At 34.5% G+C, this 15668-nt stretch overlaps 1 protein-coding gene across 1 annotated transcript in view; it reads right to left on the bottom strand.

The window, feature by feature from the left end:
• Positions 1-15668, bottom strand: part of CDH19 (cadherin 19) — a 93675-nt gene that overhangs the window by 17234 nt on the left and 60773 nt on the right. The window contains exon 9 of the mRNA XM_032872261.1: positions 11268-11389. Coding sequence (XP_032728152.1) covers positions 11268-11389 — 122 coding nt within the window. The remainder of the gene's footprint in view (positions 1-11267; positions 11390-15668) is intronic.

Raw genomic sequence — 15668 nt, 5'->3', positions numbered from 1 at the left:
GGGTTTAGGGTGCTTTCTTAGGTAATTGGCATCCCCAAACACCTTTCACTTTGGTTATTATTCTTAAATTAAGATCTCTACATGCTCACATTTTACTTATACTCATTTTGACATGCTTACTTTGTTAGTATTTCTATACCCATAAATAACTTATTAAAGATGTTTTCTATAAATCAATTTATTATAAATGCTTACTCCATAAGAATATTAGCAGTAAATATTCTATTTTAAAAGACTATGTAATAGAATGTGGTTTCTTGGTAAAATATAAAAATTATGCTGATATTTACAAAAGCATATTCTAGAAAACGATTCACTTAAGTTCAATAGGATCAACATATACTACAGAAAACATTCACATTAAGAAATAATTAAGATGTCATCTGTAATGGATTCAGAGCACTTGAATACTTCTTCATTGACAAGCTTTCTCATACTATTTCTGAAAGATCACTTACTACATCAATACTAAGAACCTGCTGTTAAACAAGATGATTTCTCATCAAACAGCAACTACTACTGTATGTTAATACCAGAATGACTTTTTCAGGTTTTTGCAGTAGCTATTTCCCCATTTATCTTTTGTCTTTATTTTTAACTAATATTTACTGATAAAGCCAAAAAGGTATAGAGTATATAAATATAGCTATTTGTAATTGAAAAGGTATTTTTTTGTTGTTGTTGTTCCAAGTTTTAATTTAAATTCTAGTCAGTTAACATATAGTGTAATATTGGTTTCAGGAGTAGAATTTGGTGATTGATTCATGACTTACATTTAACACCCAGTGCCCATCCCAACAAGCACCCTCCTTACTACCTATCACTCTTTTAGCTCATCCTCTGTCCCCCTCCCTCCTTCTACCCTCAATTTGTTCTCTTAGTTTAGAGTCTTATGGTTTCCTTCCCTCTCTTTTTCCCCCTTCCCCTATGTTCATCTGTTTTACTTCTTAAATTCCACACAAGTGAAATCATATGGTGCTTGTCTTTCTCTGACTTGTTTTTCTTAGCATAATACATTCTGGCTCCATCCATATCATTGCAAACATGACATTGCAAGATGTCATTCTTTTTGATGGCTAATATTCCATTGTATATATATATACTACAGCATTCTTTTTCTGAGAGGGAGGGAGAAGGGGCAGAGGGAGAGAGAATCTCAAGCAGGCTCCACATCCAGCACAGAGCCCAAGACAGGATTGGATCTCATGACACTGAGATCATGACCTGAACTGAAATCAAGAGTTGGAAGCTTAACTGACTGAAGCACCCAGGCACCTCTACCACATCTTATTTATCCATTCATCCATTGATGAACATTTGGGTTCTTTCTATAGTTTGGCTATTGTTAATAATGCTGCTGTAAACATCAAGGTGCATGTGCCCCTTTGAATCAGTATTTTTGTATCCTTTGGGTAAGTATCTAGTAGTGCAATTGCTGGGCTGTAGTGTAACTCTATTTTTAACTTTTCTGAGGAACCTCCATACTATTTTCCACAGTGGCTGCAGTAGTTTGCATTCTTACCAAAACTGTAAGAGGGTTCCCCTTTCTCCGCAACCTCACCAACACCTATTTTTTACTGTGTTGTTAGTTTTAGAAGTTCTGACAGGTATGAAGTGGTATCTCATTGTAGTTTCGAGTTGTATGCAACTGAAAAGATTTGCTAAATTTGACACTGCTTACAAGTGTTGCATTTTTTGTACAATTTGCTTTTGCATTTTTTGTCTTCTATGATAGCTTCTAATGTTTAAGTTTTTTTTTTTTTTTTTTTTTTTTTACTTTTTGGTATTGTTACCTTTATATATTGTCCATATTAATTCAATCTTATTTAAGGCTAGAGAGTTCTATACCACTCCTAGGATTTTATGTCTCTATTAGAAATTTAAAGTATTTGGTTTAAAAAAGCATTTGCCATAACTTTGGATAGCTGTACACAAATGTATGTGTACTGATGCACACATGTACACACATATGACAAAACTAGCCCAACTAGTGAACGGTGAGTGGGGTTATCATTTGCAACTTGAGGGAAAATTCTTTGCCTCTGAATCCTTATATTTCTAATTAATGAAAACCTTCTGAAAAATGATCATATCCATATTTCTCTAAGGTACATTAATTACAAACAACTGAAGAAAATAAACAAGAAATAACAGACTTTGTTGGAGTTTCCCTTAGAGTGGTCTTCCATGTTATTGAAAATAAAAGAGAACAGGAGAGCTATAAAATGAGAGCAAGAGAGAAAGAGAAAGCAGGATTTTTCTTGGTTTTCTGGGATTGGTATCCCAATTTTGTTTACTAATCATTCCATCTGTATTTTCTGCAATATCCCACTAAAATATCACAAAATGTTAGGAAAGTGAATGCTTCCAAATCTGATGCAGAGAATATAAAGGATGAGTTTATTAGTCTGGGTCCAACTGAGGGAAAGGAAGTACACAGTAATTTAAAAGGAGGAATATTAATATTAAGAATTATTAAGCTATACTAGGAGAGTAACTATAAAGATGCAATAAGAACTCCAAAGAGTACTTGGAAGTTCAGTGAAATTATCCAAAGACACAAATGTGGAAGATAGGCCCTCTCCCAAAGACAAGTTTTAGACCTCCTTGGAGAACATGTGGTTGCAGCATCTTGTTTTCAGAACAAAGGAGCTCACTGGGTTGCCTGGGTCAGAGCTAGCCCACATTCTCCAGGCAAGCAGAACAATCCTCCAGGGTGCAAGTGTGTGGGTGGACAGAAATGCAGATGGAGTTGGGAGGCCACTGCAGGTACAAGGCCTGAAGCTCACAGCATCCATACTGGGAGGGCTGCAAGACCTCAACAGGCCTTGGATGGAGTGCTATGGTTGCTGAGGGAATGTACCTTTGGGACCTTTGGGGCTATACTTGTGGCTGGATAAAGTACCACATATATCTTCACACTGACCAACTCTGCAGGTTGAGAAAGGCAAAAATAAACATTCTACACACAGAACCAGGAAAAGAAGACCTTTTCCCTCTTCAACGTTCATTCCATGCCCTCCTTTGACAAGGCTCAACATTGCATTCCCAATAAGAGAAATGCTCTAAAGGAACCAATCCATTATCATGGTATCACAGAAAAGGTACTTTTTAAGGCAGTGCTGAAGCATGACCGTGAAGCCAGAAAGCAGTAAATTAGTAAGAGGCAAAGCCTAGAACATATTGCTGTACCAGAAATGATGAAAGCAATCAAAGACTAATAGGTCATGTCTAAAGTACACAGAAACTGATACGAATGTCTGAAGATCTATTCTTTACCATTCTTTGTCCATTTATAATTCTCTTTGAGATGTAGATTGCTTACATTTTTTTCTATCATTTCTACTTGTGTATGTGTATTTATGTATGGGTAAGCACATATAAGCATACTTTAAACTATATGGTGCCATGTTTTTTGAGTATCAGAGAGGCCTGATGTTTTTATATAAAGAGTGTTGTGAGGAAGGAGAGAACGTAGGAGAAGAAAGAGGGACCTCACTTTGGGATGCTTAATATAAACAAATTCACACCAAATTCCATCCTCCTTGGTACAAAGACTCCCTCAGGTTTTGCTTTTATGAAATTTTATATTCCCTACCCCAACATTTTCTAAATTATATTTCATTTTAGCAATTTACTTGGGGGGTAAGCCTCAGGCCAGGGAGGGGCATCATTGAAGGTTCCTCCTTTCTCCACACTGCCTTCATTTCTGACTCTTCAGTCTAGAGGAGATTCTTTCCTCTTCGCTTACACACCCAAATTTCCTGTTTGCTATCTGGAGTGGTATATGCTGTTTCTGCATCCTTCCTTGGCTCAGTCAAGAATTCATATTATGTGACATATATATTTCCCAGTTTGTGTTTTGATGGTGTCGCTGCTTTCTTATTTTGTTAATAGACTACTTATTCCTTATTTTTAAATAGAGTAAAATGCATTTCCTCTGAATGTTTAAACAGAATGCTCTTAATATTTTGCTTATAGGTGCCATTAAATTAAAAATAATTATGTTGTCTGCATAAAAACCATTTCAGTTACACAAGATATGCTTTATTATCTTTCAAAGAAGATATTTTTTGACAGCTTATTCCATTAAGTTGTAATGTTCACACATTACTATCTAAGTTTTAGGAATGAGTAAGATATTAAGAGTACTTTTGAACGTTTTTAATGTCACTCTGGGAGGTACATATTTATATTAGGGGCTTGGTTTCAACTGTACTTGAAGTATGCCTATCCAATAAATTTCAAACCAGAAATCAGAGACCAACTCAATCTGATTTCACATGTAACATCTGAGGAAACTTGGTACAAACAATGATGATCCAGGAGCCACGATAGCCCTAACACCCACCCACTAAATAAGGCATCATCAACTATGTGTCCGGAAGAAAATATCTCTGGTAATGTTGGGTATCTTGGCAGTACTCAGCCTCTACACTGATGTCAATTCAGAAACCACAGCATATGTAGCCATGTGAGTGGGGATTTTTGGACTCCCCTTGGATTGGAGTGGAGGACCGTTATAGGGAGGCATGCTGCATATTGTTTTTTTCAGATACTTACAGACCTTGGACAAACTTCTAAATGTGATAGTGACATCTATGAGTCCTCTGACTTATCTGATGATTTGTGGCATTCCTCCTTAAAAGACACGGATTATGAAATAGCACTAACCCATGTGATTTATTCTGAGTTTGAGTTTTGCATCTCCCAGAAAGGAGGTGAGATTCAGTTGTATCGATTTCACTTTTGTTTTTGCCCTCACAATCGCAGATGTAATTAATTTATTGGTACAAAAATTAGAAAGAGGGGCACCTTGGTGGCTCAGTTGTTAAACATCTGTCTTTGGCTTAGGTCATGGTCCCAGGGTCCTGGGATTGACCCCCGCATCGGACTCCTTGCTCAAGGGGAAGCCTGCTTCTCCCTCTCCCACTCCCCGTGCTTGTGTTCCCTCTCTTCCAGTGTCTTCTATAAAATGAATAAATAAAATCTTTTAAAAATTAGAAAGAAAACTTTTTTTTCTATTTGCTTTTGTATTGTGCAAATAATCTAAGGACAGCTAGTCTTTGTAATTATCAGGATATAGTTAAAATAAGCATCGTTCTTAGAGAAAGAAACTATAATCCTTGCTCACTCATAAGCTATATGATGTTGAAAAACTTACCTAAACTTTTCGAGGCATAATATACACATCAGTAAAATTATAAAACTATGGCATGTCATAGATTTCCCACAGAGCTTTGTTTGTAAACTCTAAGTCACACAAGAACTTAACACCACTATATCCAACAGATACCGCTCTTCTTCAGCAAAGTTCAACCCTCAATATGGCTTTAAAGTCTGTTGCATCAAAATTAGCATTTGAGTTTCTTTTTGAGCAGTTCTCATTTTTAAAGACTATTATATCATTTTTTGATTCTTAGAATTATTGCTGATAATAAGGAAATATTAACTTACTATTAGTCAGTACTCTTTCCTTCCGTAACTGGAGAGGCACACTCATTAAATCTAGGCTACATTCTGGGAACCTAGTGACATGATCCTTTTTATGCCTTCAGTGTTGTGCTATTTCATCATCTTACAAATCATTTCATCATTACTCATAAATTTCTCTTAATGTGCTTTTAAAAGACTTATATGAAACTTGTAAGATGAATGGCCTAGAAGGATGATAAAATAATGAAATAAATCTTCCCCATTGCATCATTCTCTTCTTCCTCTTTTTAAATGTGTTGCTTAAAGTATTACATCATTGTTCAAAAAGATAAAAAAAACTGATACACTATCTTTTTAGTTTGATTTTATTTTTTCTTTAAAAACAGTTGAAAATTCAAGATTTTTCATTTTACATTCATAATGCTAGAGGGAAAGAAATTGACAGAGGAAGTAATTTCACAGTAGTGTGTGAATAGAAGATGAAAACCAAAAGCAGAAACCAGCACTACAGACACAAGATGATGGTGAAACTGATCATGTAAAAAAAGGTTTGAGACAGAGTCCTCAGATGAAGATAAAACAGATGAATATTCTCAAAATCAAGAATCAGCAAATGAACAATATGATTTTAAGGATAAAGGAAAAATATAGTAATCATCCTTTTAGTCACTCAACAGGAAGGCCTTCATCACACGATATTTTGCGATAAGAATCTGGGCTGTTCTGTTTGGCTAAAAATAAATGTGACAGTATTTTTTCATCTTTTATAAATGTTTTGCACCAAAATCTACTTGATTTATCTTGCAAATGGAAAACTGCTGAAGGCAGAATGTATCTAAATGTCACCGGAAGGAAGGGAATGCAATAGGATTTTTCTTTTTAACTAGATTATTATATTTTCGGTTTATAAATTTAAAGATTAAATGCTTTGCAATCACAGAGCAAAGAAGATAGTCATTCTTTCTTCAACAAAAATATGAGCCGTAAAAGTATTTTAAACTTCTTGGAGTATTACATACTGAGAAGTACATATTTGGCATGTTCACATTCTGTGAACATGTGACCAAGAGGACCATAGCATTCCCCTTGGCCTGACTCAATTTTAGACAGGATTCTTCCTGACTACAATCTCCTGACCTCCATTTTTTCTGACCAATTACAAGAGAGAATTTCTCATAGCAAATTATTTCTCTGACCCTTTGTAATGTAGATAAATCTCCCAAACTCTTTCAATTTGGGGATGCAGGATGGTCTTTCTCAAACACCTCTAAACAATCCTTTTCAAATGTAGACATCAACCGAGATAGGACCCCATCTCTCAGTCTCTATGGGAGGGTAGAAGCCTAACTTCTCTAGGAGCCAGTCACACAGCTGTTCTAATCACACTGGCCAACCTCCCCCTCCCCACACGCGTCCTCTAGCACTTTTTCACTAGCTCAGCCCAGCGTTTAAAAACTCTCCTGGATTTTGTTTCAACAGAGTTAAGTTCATTTGTCTCCCCTATTGCAATGGTCTTGACCTTTATTGCAATAATTTGAATTGCATCTTCCTTGCCATTGCTAACAAGTGCCCAGTGCAATTTCTCTTTGCCACATTTTAGTCAAGTTGTTTTGCACTGTCATTTTATTTATATAGCTGTGAATGACTTACAAAATTACATATTTTTAAAGAGTAAATTTGACCATATGGTAAACTGTGAGGATGATTTCCCCCCCTCCCTGGAATAGTGGGATTTAAGTCTGTTGACACTTCCTCCTCAAAAACTGTTGCACTCATGCATGTCCACATCAAAACTCTTGTTTCTCTCCTACATTATTGGTCCCACCTACTCAGTCTACTTTGCAAGATTCTCTTTCTCTACTGAATCCTTAAATATTGCCAATCCCAAAGGTTCTGCTCAAGTTAGTTCATAGTCTCACTTTTTATTTTCTTCCTGGGTGATATTACATATACTACAAATACTACCTACAAATATTCTAGTAAGTCTAAAATCTCTATTGTTAAATTCAATAGTATATTTTCTTTTCTGCTTTTACCTGACCTGTAAGCAGCAAATAAAACAGGTACTAACCTCTCCTCCTTGGAATACTTTTTTAGTTTCTATGTTACTATACTCTCCTTGCAAATTTTATTTTCTAGTGTTCCAACTCCCAAACACTAATACTAAAATATCTGTGTCTCAGTCTTTAGACTGATTCTTGTCTCCGTCCATAGTCTTTCTTTAAAGGATCTCATCACACTGCAAAGTTTTAAATATCACCTACAAGGCGAGTAATTTCAAGTGTATACTCCAGAGAATTACAGAAAAAATGCTATTTCAGGAACTACTGTCTTCATGCTCTGTTCATTTATCCAACTAGTTATTATTGGGAACCACACTGCAAGTTGACAAGAATATAAAAATAAATCCATTCATTGTTCACAAGGATCTTGGAATCTAGAAAACACATGAAACTAGAAATGACTCATTTTGCAAACACGTAAGATATATTCAAACTATGGATAGAGAGGCAACAAAATATAATGGTAACATGCATGTATTCCGATGCTAGCACTCGGGATAAAATATCTCTCTCTTTACATAGGAAGTAGCAACTTCCCTGGGCCTCAGTTTCTTCACCTGGAAAATGAGACACATTATATATTTCCCTCACATTTTTTTTGAGAATTTTTGAGAATTGGTCTAATGTTTATAATGATGCTAGAATCATGCCTGGGATGTTGTAAATATATATTTGTTTAAAATAGTTTGATTATGTGGCATGTGAGTTCAGTTTTGCAGTATAGTTAAAATTCCAATAGGAACTGACAAGGGCATTTCAGGAAGAAGGGTCGATATGAACAAACTCTAGAGAATGTAATTTATATTTTGAAAGACAAGCAATTCAGAGTGTGAACAGGAAATGTGTGCATATATATATACACATATACAATTGTGATCAAATCAAAGAGAGGGATAAATACCAGGCCAGTGAGTTTTGTACTTTTATGTGCTGGTATTGGAAAATCTATTGAAGTTTTGAGTACTGAAGTCAGAAAACTGTGCTGTAGGAAGTTTTGTCTGCTCTGCCCTTTGCTGTGAATTCATCTCTGCCTAATGCCTGAAGCCTCCTGTGATCACAGTGTCACTGTCAGTGAGCAGAAGTAGAAAAAAAAATTCTCATTCTCAAAAAAGGGAGTATTCCACAATATTACAAATGCACTGACCTCTGAGTTCTGGCCTATGAGCCAGATTCTGTGAAAAGTTTGAATGATCCACTGAGTCAGTAAGGATATGAGTGGACTCTAATGCAATCACCAGTGAAAGGAGCTCGTTCCTATTAGAAATGTCGATTTCCATCTTTTCACATGACGCACAAGTTGAAAAAGATTATTATAAACATAATTAGAGTTGTTATAAATAACTGGAGGAATTAGAATAAAAGCTCCAATGTGATCAATAGGGTTGCGTAGCCTCATCCTGAGAAGTGTTTACAAAATAGGGCGAGGGCGCTAGTCTCAAGTCTCTTACATAAACTGTGTTGCTTCCCAAATCTTCTGTCCATCTCAGCCCAGATAAGACCATCGAACTTACAACTTTATTGGGTAACTGGATTTACCACCCAGGACATTTAAAAAAATAAGTGATAGTAAATTAAGCCTACTTTTTTTAAGTTTGGGAATAGGTTGTCTAATTGGGGGGGGGGTACTGTGAATACATCCATGTTTACGTAAAGCATATAAAATATTTAAATTTGACATATATAATTTCAATAACTATAAAATGTAATTGTACTTACAATAATTATAAAATACAAGTCATCTTAAATATGTAAATGTAGTATGTAGAGATTTAGAAAATTGTGAGATAAATTATTTCCAAAATTGTTTTAATTTTAAGCTTATTATGTGTCCAGATAGACAGATGTGTTTGAAAAGTTTGAGAACATCAGATATGTTAAATTTCTAAGTATGTCAGCTATTTATAATTCCAAGTTCAAAGAAATGTTTAAAGCTAGTTTCTACAGGAGTCGTTGGTAGCAGGTCATCTGCATTCTGTTTCAGGGTTTCCTTTACGCCATATAGTCTGTCCATAGGTTTCTAAATTCGTTCAATTTTGGATCTGGGGGAAGTGTTGCACAGTGAGTCTCTGAAAGTTTTATATTGACATTTTACTTTATCAAAAACCCTGGGTCCTACCAATTCAAATTAAGTAGCTTAAGTTTAAATTCATTTGTATATTTATTATAATTTTATTATTATTTTAAACTTAGGAAATGCTTATAGGCAGTATTTCAGAATCATTTCTGGAATACAATGTATTCTAAAATACATATGGCCAAATCAATTTCACAAGACATTTTAAGAGCTACTAATCATCCCTGTTATGTCTCAATTGAATAATCCATGGCAATTCATGTATACTTCATTCTTAAAATATGTCTATTTCCCAAGTCAATCAGAGGAAGACAATTATCATATGATCTCTCTGATATGAGGAATTTGAGAGGCAGGGTCGGGGGTTGTGGAGGGAAGGGAGGGAAAAATGAAACAAGATGGGATCAAGAGGGAGACAAACCATAAGAGACTATTAATCTCACAAAACAAACTGAGGGTTGCTGGGAGTGGGGGTAGGGAGAGGGTGGATGCGTGATGGACACTGGGGACAGTATGTGCTATGGTGAGTGCTGTGAAGTGTGTAAGACAATTCACAAACCTGTATGATAATTCACAGACCTGGACCGCTGAAGCAAATAATATATTATATGTTAATAACATTTTAAAAAATTTAAAAAAAGCGAATTCAAAAATGCCTATTTCTTACCATATTAAATATTTGAAAATGAAGCAAAATGTTGGCTACTATTATTTACTGGCAGAAAATTAAAAGTTCCATTTTTGTGAAATCCAAATTGTTTTCACCTAGCTTCATTGAGAAATTCAAATCTATTGAAAATAATTTATTTCATAGTAAGTATATATTTCTATATATACATTTATACACACATACATACACACATTCAGTATTCTGAAACCTGTCTATGTATCTTTAAAAATGTTTTATGACATTGAATAGGCTTCTATGATTTCAAATGATGCCTAAGAAAAATTTTCATTTACTGGAACTGAAAACAAAGAACCATCTACTTTAAGCTTTACATTTTGCAGATGAAAAAAGTGAGTTCCATAAGAGAAAATGTGTGAAATAAACTGTGAAGTGAAAATAAAGAAAGAAAAAGAACGAGAAGGAAAGGGAAAGGAAGGAAGGAAGGAAGAAGGAAGGGAGGGAAGGAATGAAGGAAGAAAGGAAAAAATCAAGTGAAGTAATGCTGGTGTGTTTCAAAATAAGTCTGCTCTCTATTCTTTACATATCTAGTTACTCATGTGACATTAGGTTTCTTTTGTGTCGAGGTGTCTGGTACAGTAGTTAGCTACACAAAGAATTCCAGCTCGCTCTCTTCATGTTTATGTTTATGTATCATGTTTCTTTATGCTATGATGAATAAAAATATAAAAAGTAATTGAAATGGGATTACCTAGTCTATAGAATTACCCCAAAAAGGACTTTTCTTTATTGTATTGACAAAAGAATAAATGATTCACTGTGAATCCCCAGTGTTAGCAGATTTTTCAAACATCTGAAGAATTTGAAAGTAGAAAGCTTGAAGCTTACATTTTATTTTTTTAAAAAGACATTTAAATTATACAGAGCTCACAACATAAAAGCAGTAATTGATATAGGTAAAATAAGATTATTTTTATCGTTTCAAAATGGGAGGGATGGTAGCAAAAGTTATTAAATATAATATATGGCAATGTTTAGACATTAGCAATTTATTGCAGGTCCTTACCTGACCAGAGCCTGCATTTTCACAAACATATGTGTCATAGTATTCAGAGAACTCAGGAGCATTATCATTAATATTAAGAACTTGCACATACACAGGAACTGCAGAAGTTTGTTGCACATTGTCTGCAAAATTGAATAAACAGAATGAAAATAAAGAATGTTAATGCTATCTTTAGGGGGGAAGAAGGACATGAAAATTGCAGTAGACACGGGTGGCATATTTTTAATTTCCTTGAATAAAGGCTACCTGAGCACAGAATCTCTTTATCAATCATATATTTATCAAGAATACAGCCTAGGAAAAAATGTTCTCGACACATTCAACTTAGCCAATACCTACCAAGTGCCTTTTCCTTGCCAGAGACTATAGATAGAGCTGATGAGGAAAAATAATGAAAAAGATGGTCAGGTTTAGGGACACCCTCCTAAAATCTAGCAACTGTTGAATATACGTATATTAATGTATTTAATTCATTTAATAATGAATTACCACCCTCCCTAACTTTACTGATAAAACCACTGTAAATTTAGTTCCACAAATTACAGACAAATGGCTGGTCTAAGGTCATAGCTGAAGTAGAAAGGGCAGTTTAAGAAGCCTGCAACAAGTGCTCTTTACAATGGCACTGTTTGGTACAATTTTTTAAAAACAAAAACAGACAGAGAATAAGGATCTAAATAAATTTTAAAATAGAATAAACACATCCAGGTAAAGTTTTATGTATACATTTAGTTGGGAGGATTTTCTTGTGAGCCAAGAAATACAGAAACTATGAAGGAATGGGAAGATATGGTTAAATACATTTTAAAATGCTGTCCTTGGCCCACCCCCACCCCAAAAAAACAAATTAAAAAAGCCACAAAAACAACAAGACACCAGCAAATTGGAAAAATGTTTGCATCAGAAGATGCAATTTTAATAGCTCTAATTTACAAATTCTGACAGTTGATATGAAAAAAAAAAAGCAATTTGGGGAAATAATCACAAACTAGAAATTCATGGATGAGAAAATTCAAATGATCCACACCAGTTTTTCAACTTGGTCACTACTGGTAATTCTTTGTCTCAGGGGGCTCTCCTCTGCACTGTACAGTGCTTAGCAGCATCCCTGACTTCCAGGAACTCAATGCCAACAGCACTCCCCACACTTGTGACCATCAAAATGGGCTTCAGACATTGTCAAAGGTATCAGGAGGCAAAACCGTCCCCATCTGCTCTTTCATAATATTCTTTCATAATATTCACACACACTCTGGCTCACAGAAGGGCAGGTAATGATGACTTAGTTTGTGGGTTCCGTGTTAAATACAGTGGAGCACAGTGATTGTGGAGCACTGAGAAATAGTAGGGATGTAAATCTTTTCTGGAACTTAATCTGGCAGTAGATGGTAAGAGATAAGCTACACTTATCTTTGACCCCAGAATTCCTTTGGGAAATCTATGCTACAGTCCAAGGCACTAGTATATTCAAAGAGTATGTGATCCAACTTAGTTATTCCAGAATTTTTTTTCATCTCAAATAACTGAAAATAACCCAAATGCATATCAAAAGGGAAATGAGAAATAAATTACAATCTCACTATGAAACTGTGTGCGCTTATTAAAAATGAATGAGCTAATGTAATAAATGTATGACTACAGTGAGCTTTAAAAATAGATTTTAATCTTGATCCTCAATTTGACAAAAATGCTTAACCACTGTCTCAGCTGCCTCTCTGCAAATTGGAAAAGATACTGGTAACTAACCTTATAAGAGCTGTTATAAAGATTAAATTAATTAAAACATATAAAGCATTTATAAGATTACTTAGGATATACATAAGCAATAAATGTTAAATATTATTATTTTATATATCTACTAATCAGCAGTGATAATACATGGCATTTTGCGAAATGATAAAGAAAGCAAGTTTCTGCTATTGTGTATTTGCATGTCATTACTTTAAATGTTTTTTTTAATTTCAAAAAATGCTGTGGGAAGGTACATACAATTAAAGAGTGAGAAGAAGGTTTCTTTGTTGTTTTAATGTCTTTATTTATAATATCCTCTTCTTATGTTATTGCAAAAGCATTATATTTGCAATTGTAATTTCTATGGGCAAATACATTAAAAAAGAAAGGCTTAATTCTCCCTTTTGAAAGCAAGGAAAAGATTTTCCCTCTTTCCTCTTAAAGCATTTACTTTAGAAAACTTGTAATTTAAGTTCTCTTTCTCTCTCTCTCTCTCTCTTTTTTTTAAATGTATGTAAACCCTTTAAAAGCTGAATAAATGTCTTGCCAACTTCACAACACAGGCTTGTCTTTCTCAAGTATGGAAGCCAACTCTATGAAATATAAATATCAAGGAAAATAACACTCCTTTCTCCTAATTTCTGTTGGAGCCTCATTTCAGCAAAGCCTTTGACCGACGCTCAAAACCACCTCTTTCATAAAGGTCTGAGAAATTTAGTTTTCCTTTGGATAAAGCCAGTTAGTAAAAACAGATGGTCATGTCATCTACCTAGTAAACATAGAGGGAACTATGTGCGACACACTGTGTGAAGTCTTCCTACTTGAAGGCCAGTAGTGGGTTATGTGGAGAACATGACGCTTGATTCTACAATAGGGTGAAATTTCTTTCTGACTTGGAAATCTCAGCAGTTGCTGTAATGCACCATCAAATTCTGTTTGAGTGCTTCTCAATTATAAAACTGTTTTCTCTTTATTCCATTATTATGGAGTTGTTTTCTGGGATGGGATGATCTTGTTTGTAACTATTTTTCCAACAAATAACAGTTGCAATTATGACAGAAATTATAATTTCCAATTAATTAAAAATTATAATTTGCAAGGTTTATTACATACCGAAAAATCTAGCTCTTAGTTTTTATCATCTTAAGACTTATCCTAAGAATTATCATCTTGAGACTCTTCTCTATTGTGTTACGCTCAGGATAAAAATAGATAAAAAAAATTAAGATATAGCAATTTCCAGAGATTACAAGATAGAATTATTAAGGCTTATATATTTTATGGCTTAAGCATATACCCAAGAACAACTTTTTGCTTAAGTAAGTAAAGCAGAAAAAGTATTTCACACACAAATAATTAAAAAAAAGAATAAGAAATTTATTTAAAGTTTTTATATTTTTTTACCTGGAAATTCTGTTTAAATTTAAGTTTAAATTAAAATTGTTATGGCTGTATAAAACATACGTATGTTTCACAGCTTCATTTGAAAGTAGTTAGTAGCTTTATTCACTTAGGTGGCATGCTGATAAATGGGTTGGTGCTTAATTTGGGAAGGTTTCGAGGAAAGAGACTGAGTACAATGAACTTTATTTCCTGGGGAGACAGATGTTAAAATGGAACATCTCTTTCCTATAATCAGCATAACTGTTCCACCTTAAGTTTCAAGTTATTCACCTTGTGCAGCAAATGTTTGTAATAATTTTTGTGATTCCCAGTTTTATTTTTTATTTATTTTTTTATTTTTTTAAAGATTTTATTTATTTATTTGAGAGAGAGACAGTGAGAGAGAGCATGAGCGAGGAGAAGGTCAGAGGGAGAAGCAGACTCCCCATGGAGCCGGGAGCCCGATGTGGGACTCGATCCCGGGACCCCAGGATCATGACCCGAGCCGAAGGCAGTCGTCCAACCAACTGAGCCACCCTGGTGTCCCTGATTCCCAGTTTTATACCATTCAGGTTGTTTGTCCATATTGCTATTGAAACGTGTATGGTCAAAAAATTATTTTTTTAAAGATTTGTTTATTTATTTTAGGGAGAGAGAAAGAGAAAGCGTGAGCCAGGGAGGGGCAAAAGGAGAGCCACTCAAGCAGACTTGCTGCTGAGCACAAGGCCCAACTTGGGGCTCGATCCCACAACCCTGGGATCATAACCTGATCCAAAACCTAGAGTCAGATGCTTAACCAACTGAGCCACCCAGGCATTTCTCAAACAATTATTTTTAATATTGATACCACATTAATAAGAAATTGGCACATACAAATATTTTCTCCAAAACTGTTCTAAAATGAGTTCAATGATGTGGAACAAGAAAAAAATTTCATAGAGAGGAAAAGTACATGAAAATTGGTTACTTGGTGTTACAAAAGTTTCTTCAAATAAATTTTTCTTAAAATGAAACAAAAAATTCAGAAAGTCTTCAAAGATGAGTTAAATATACACTAATTTTGCAGCTTTCTGAAAATGTTTATCTAATTATATTTTACTTTGGAATTTCATTCCCAATGCTGTAACTTTTCAGCTTTGTAATAAAAATAACAGTGGGAATATCATTTTTGATCTAAAAGTATTATTTTTTATTCTAAGAAAACTGATTTAAAATGCCAGGAGCAGAACAGCATGAACTGTGTAATTCTTGTACTTGATAACATTTCTAATCACTTATTTCTGAAAC

This window comes from Lontra canadensis, unplaced genomic scaffold (assembly GCF_010015895.1).
Source record: "Lontra canadensis isolate GAN:19392208 unplaced genomic scaffold, GSC_riverotter_1.0 scaffold44, whole genome shotgun sequence".
NCBI classification, from domain to species: Eukaryota; Metazoa; Chordata; class Mammalia; order Carnivora; family Mustelidae; genus Lontra; species Lontra canadensis.
The sequence above is the reverse complement of the archived record's forward strand: the minus strand, read 5'-3'. Positions and strand labels throughout refer to the sequence as shown.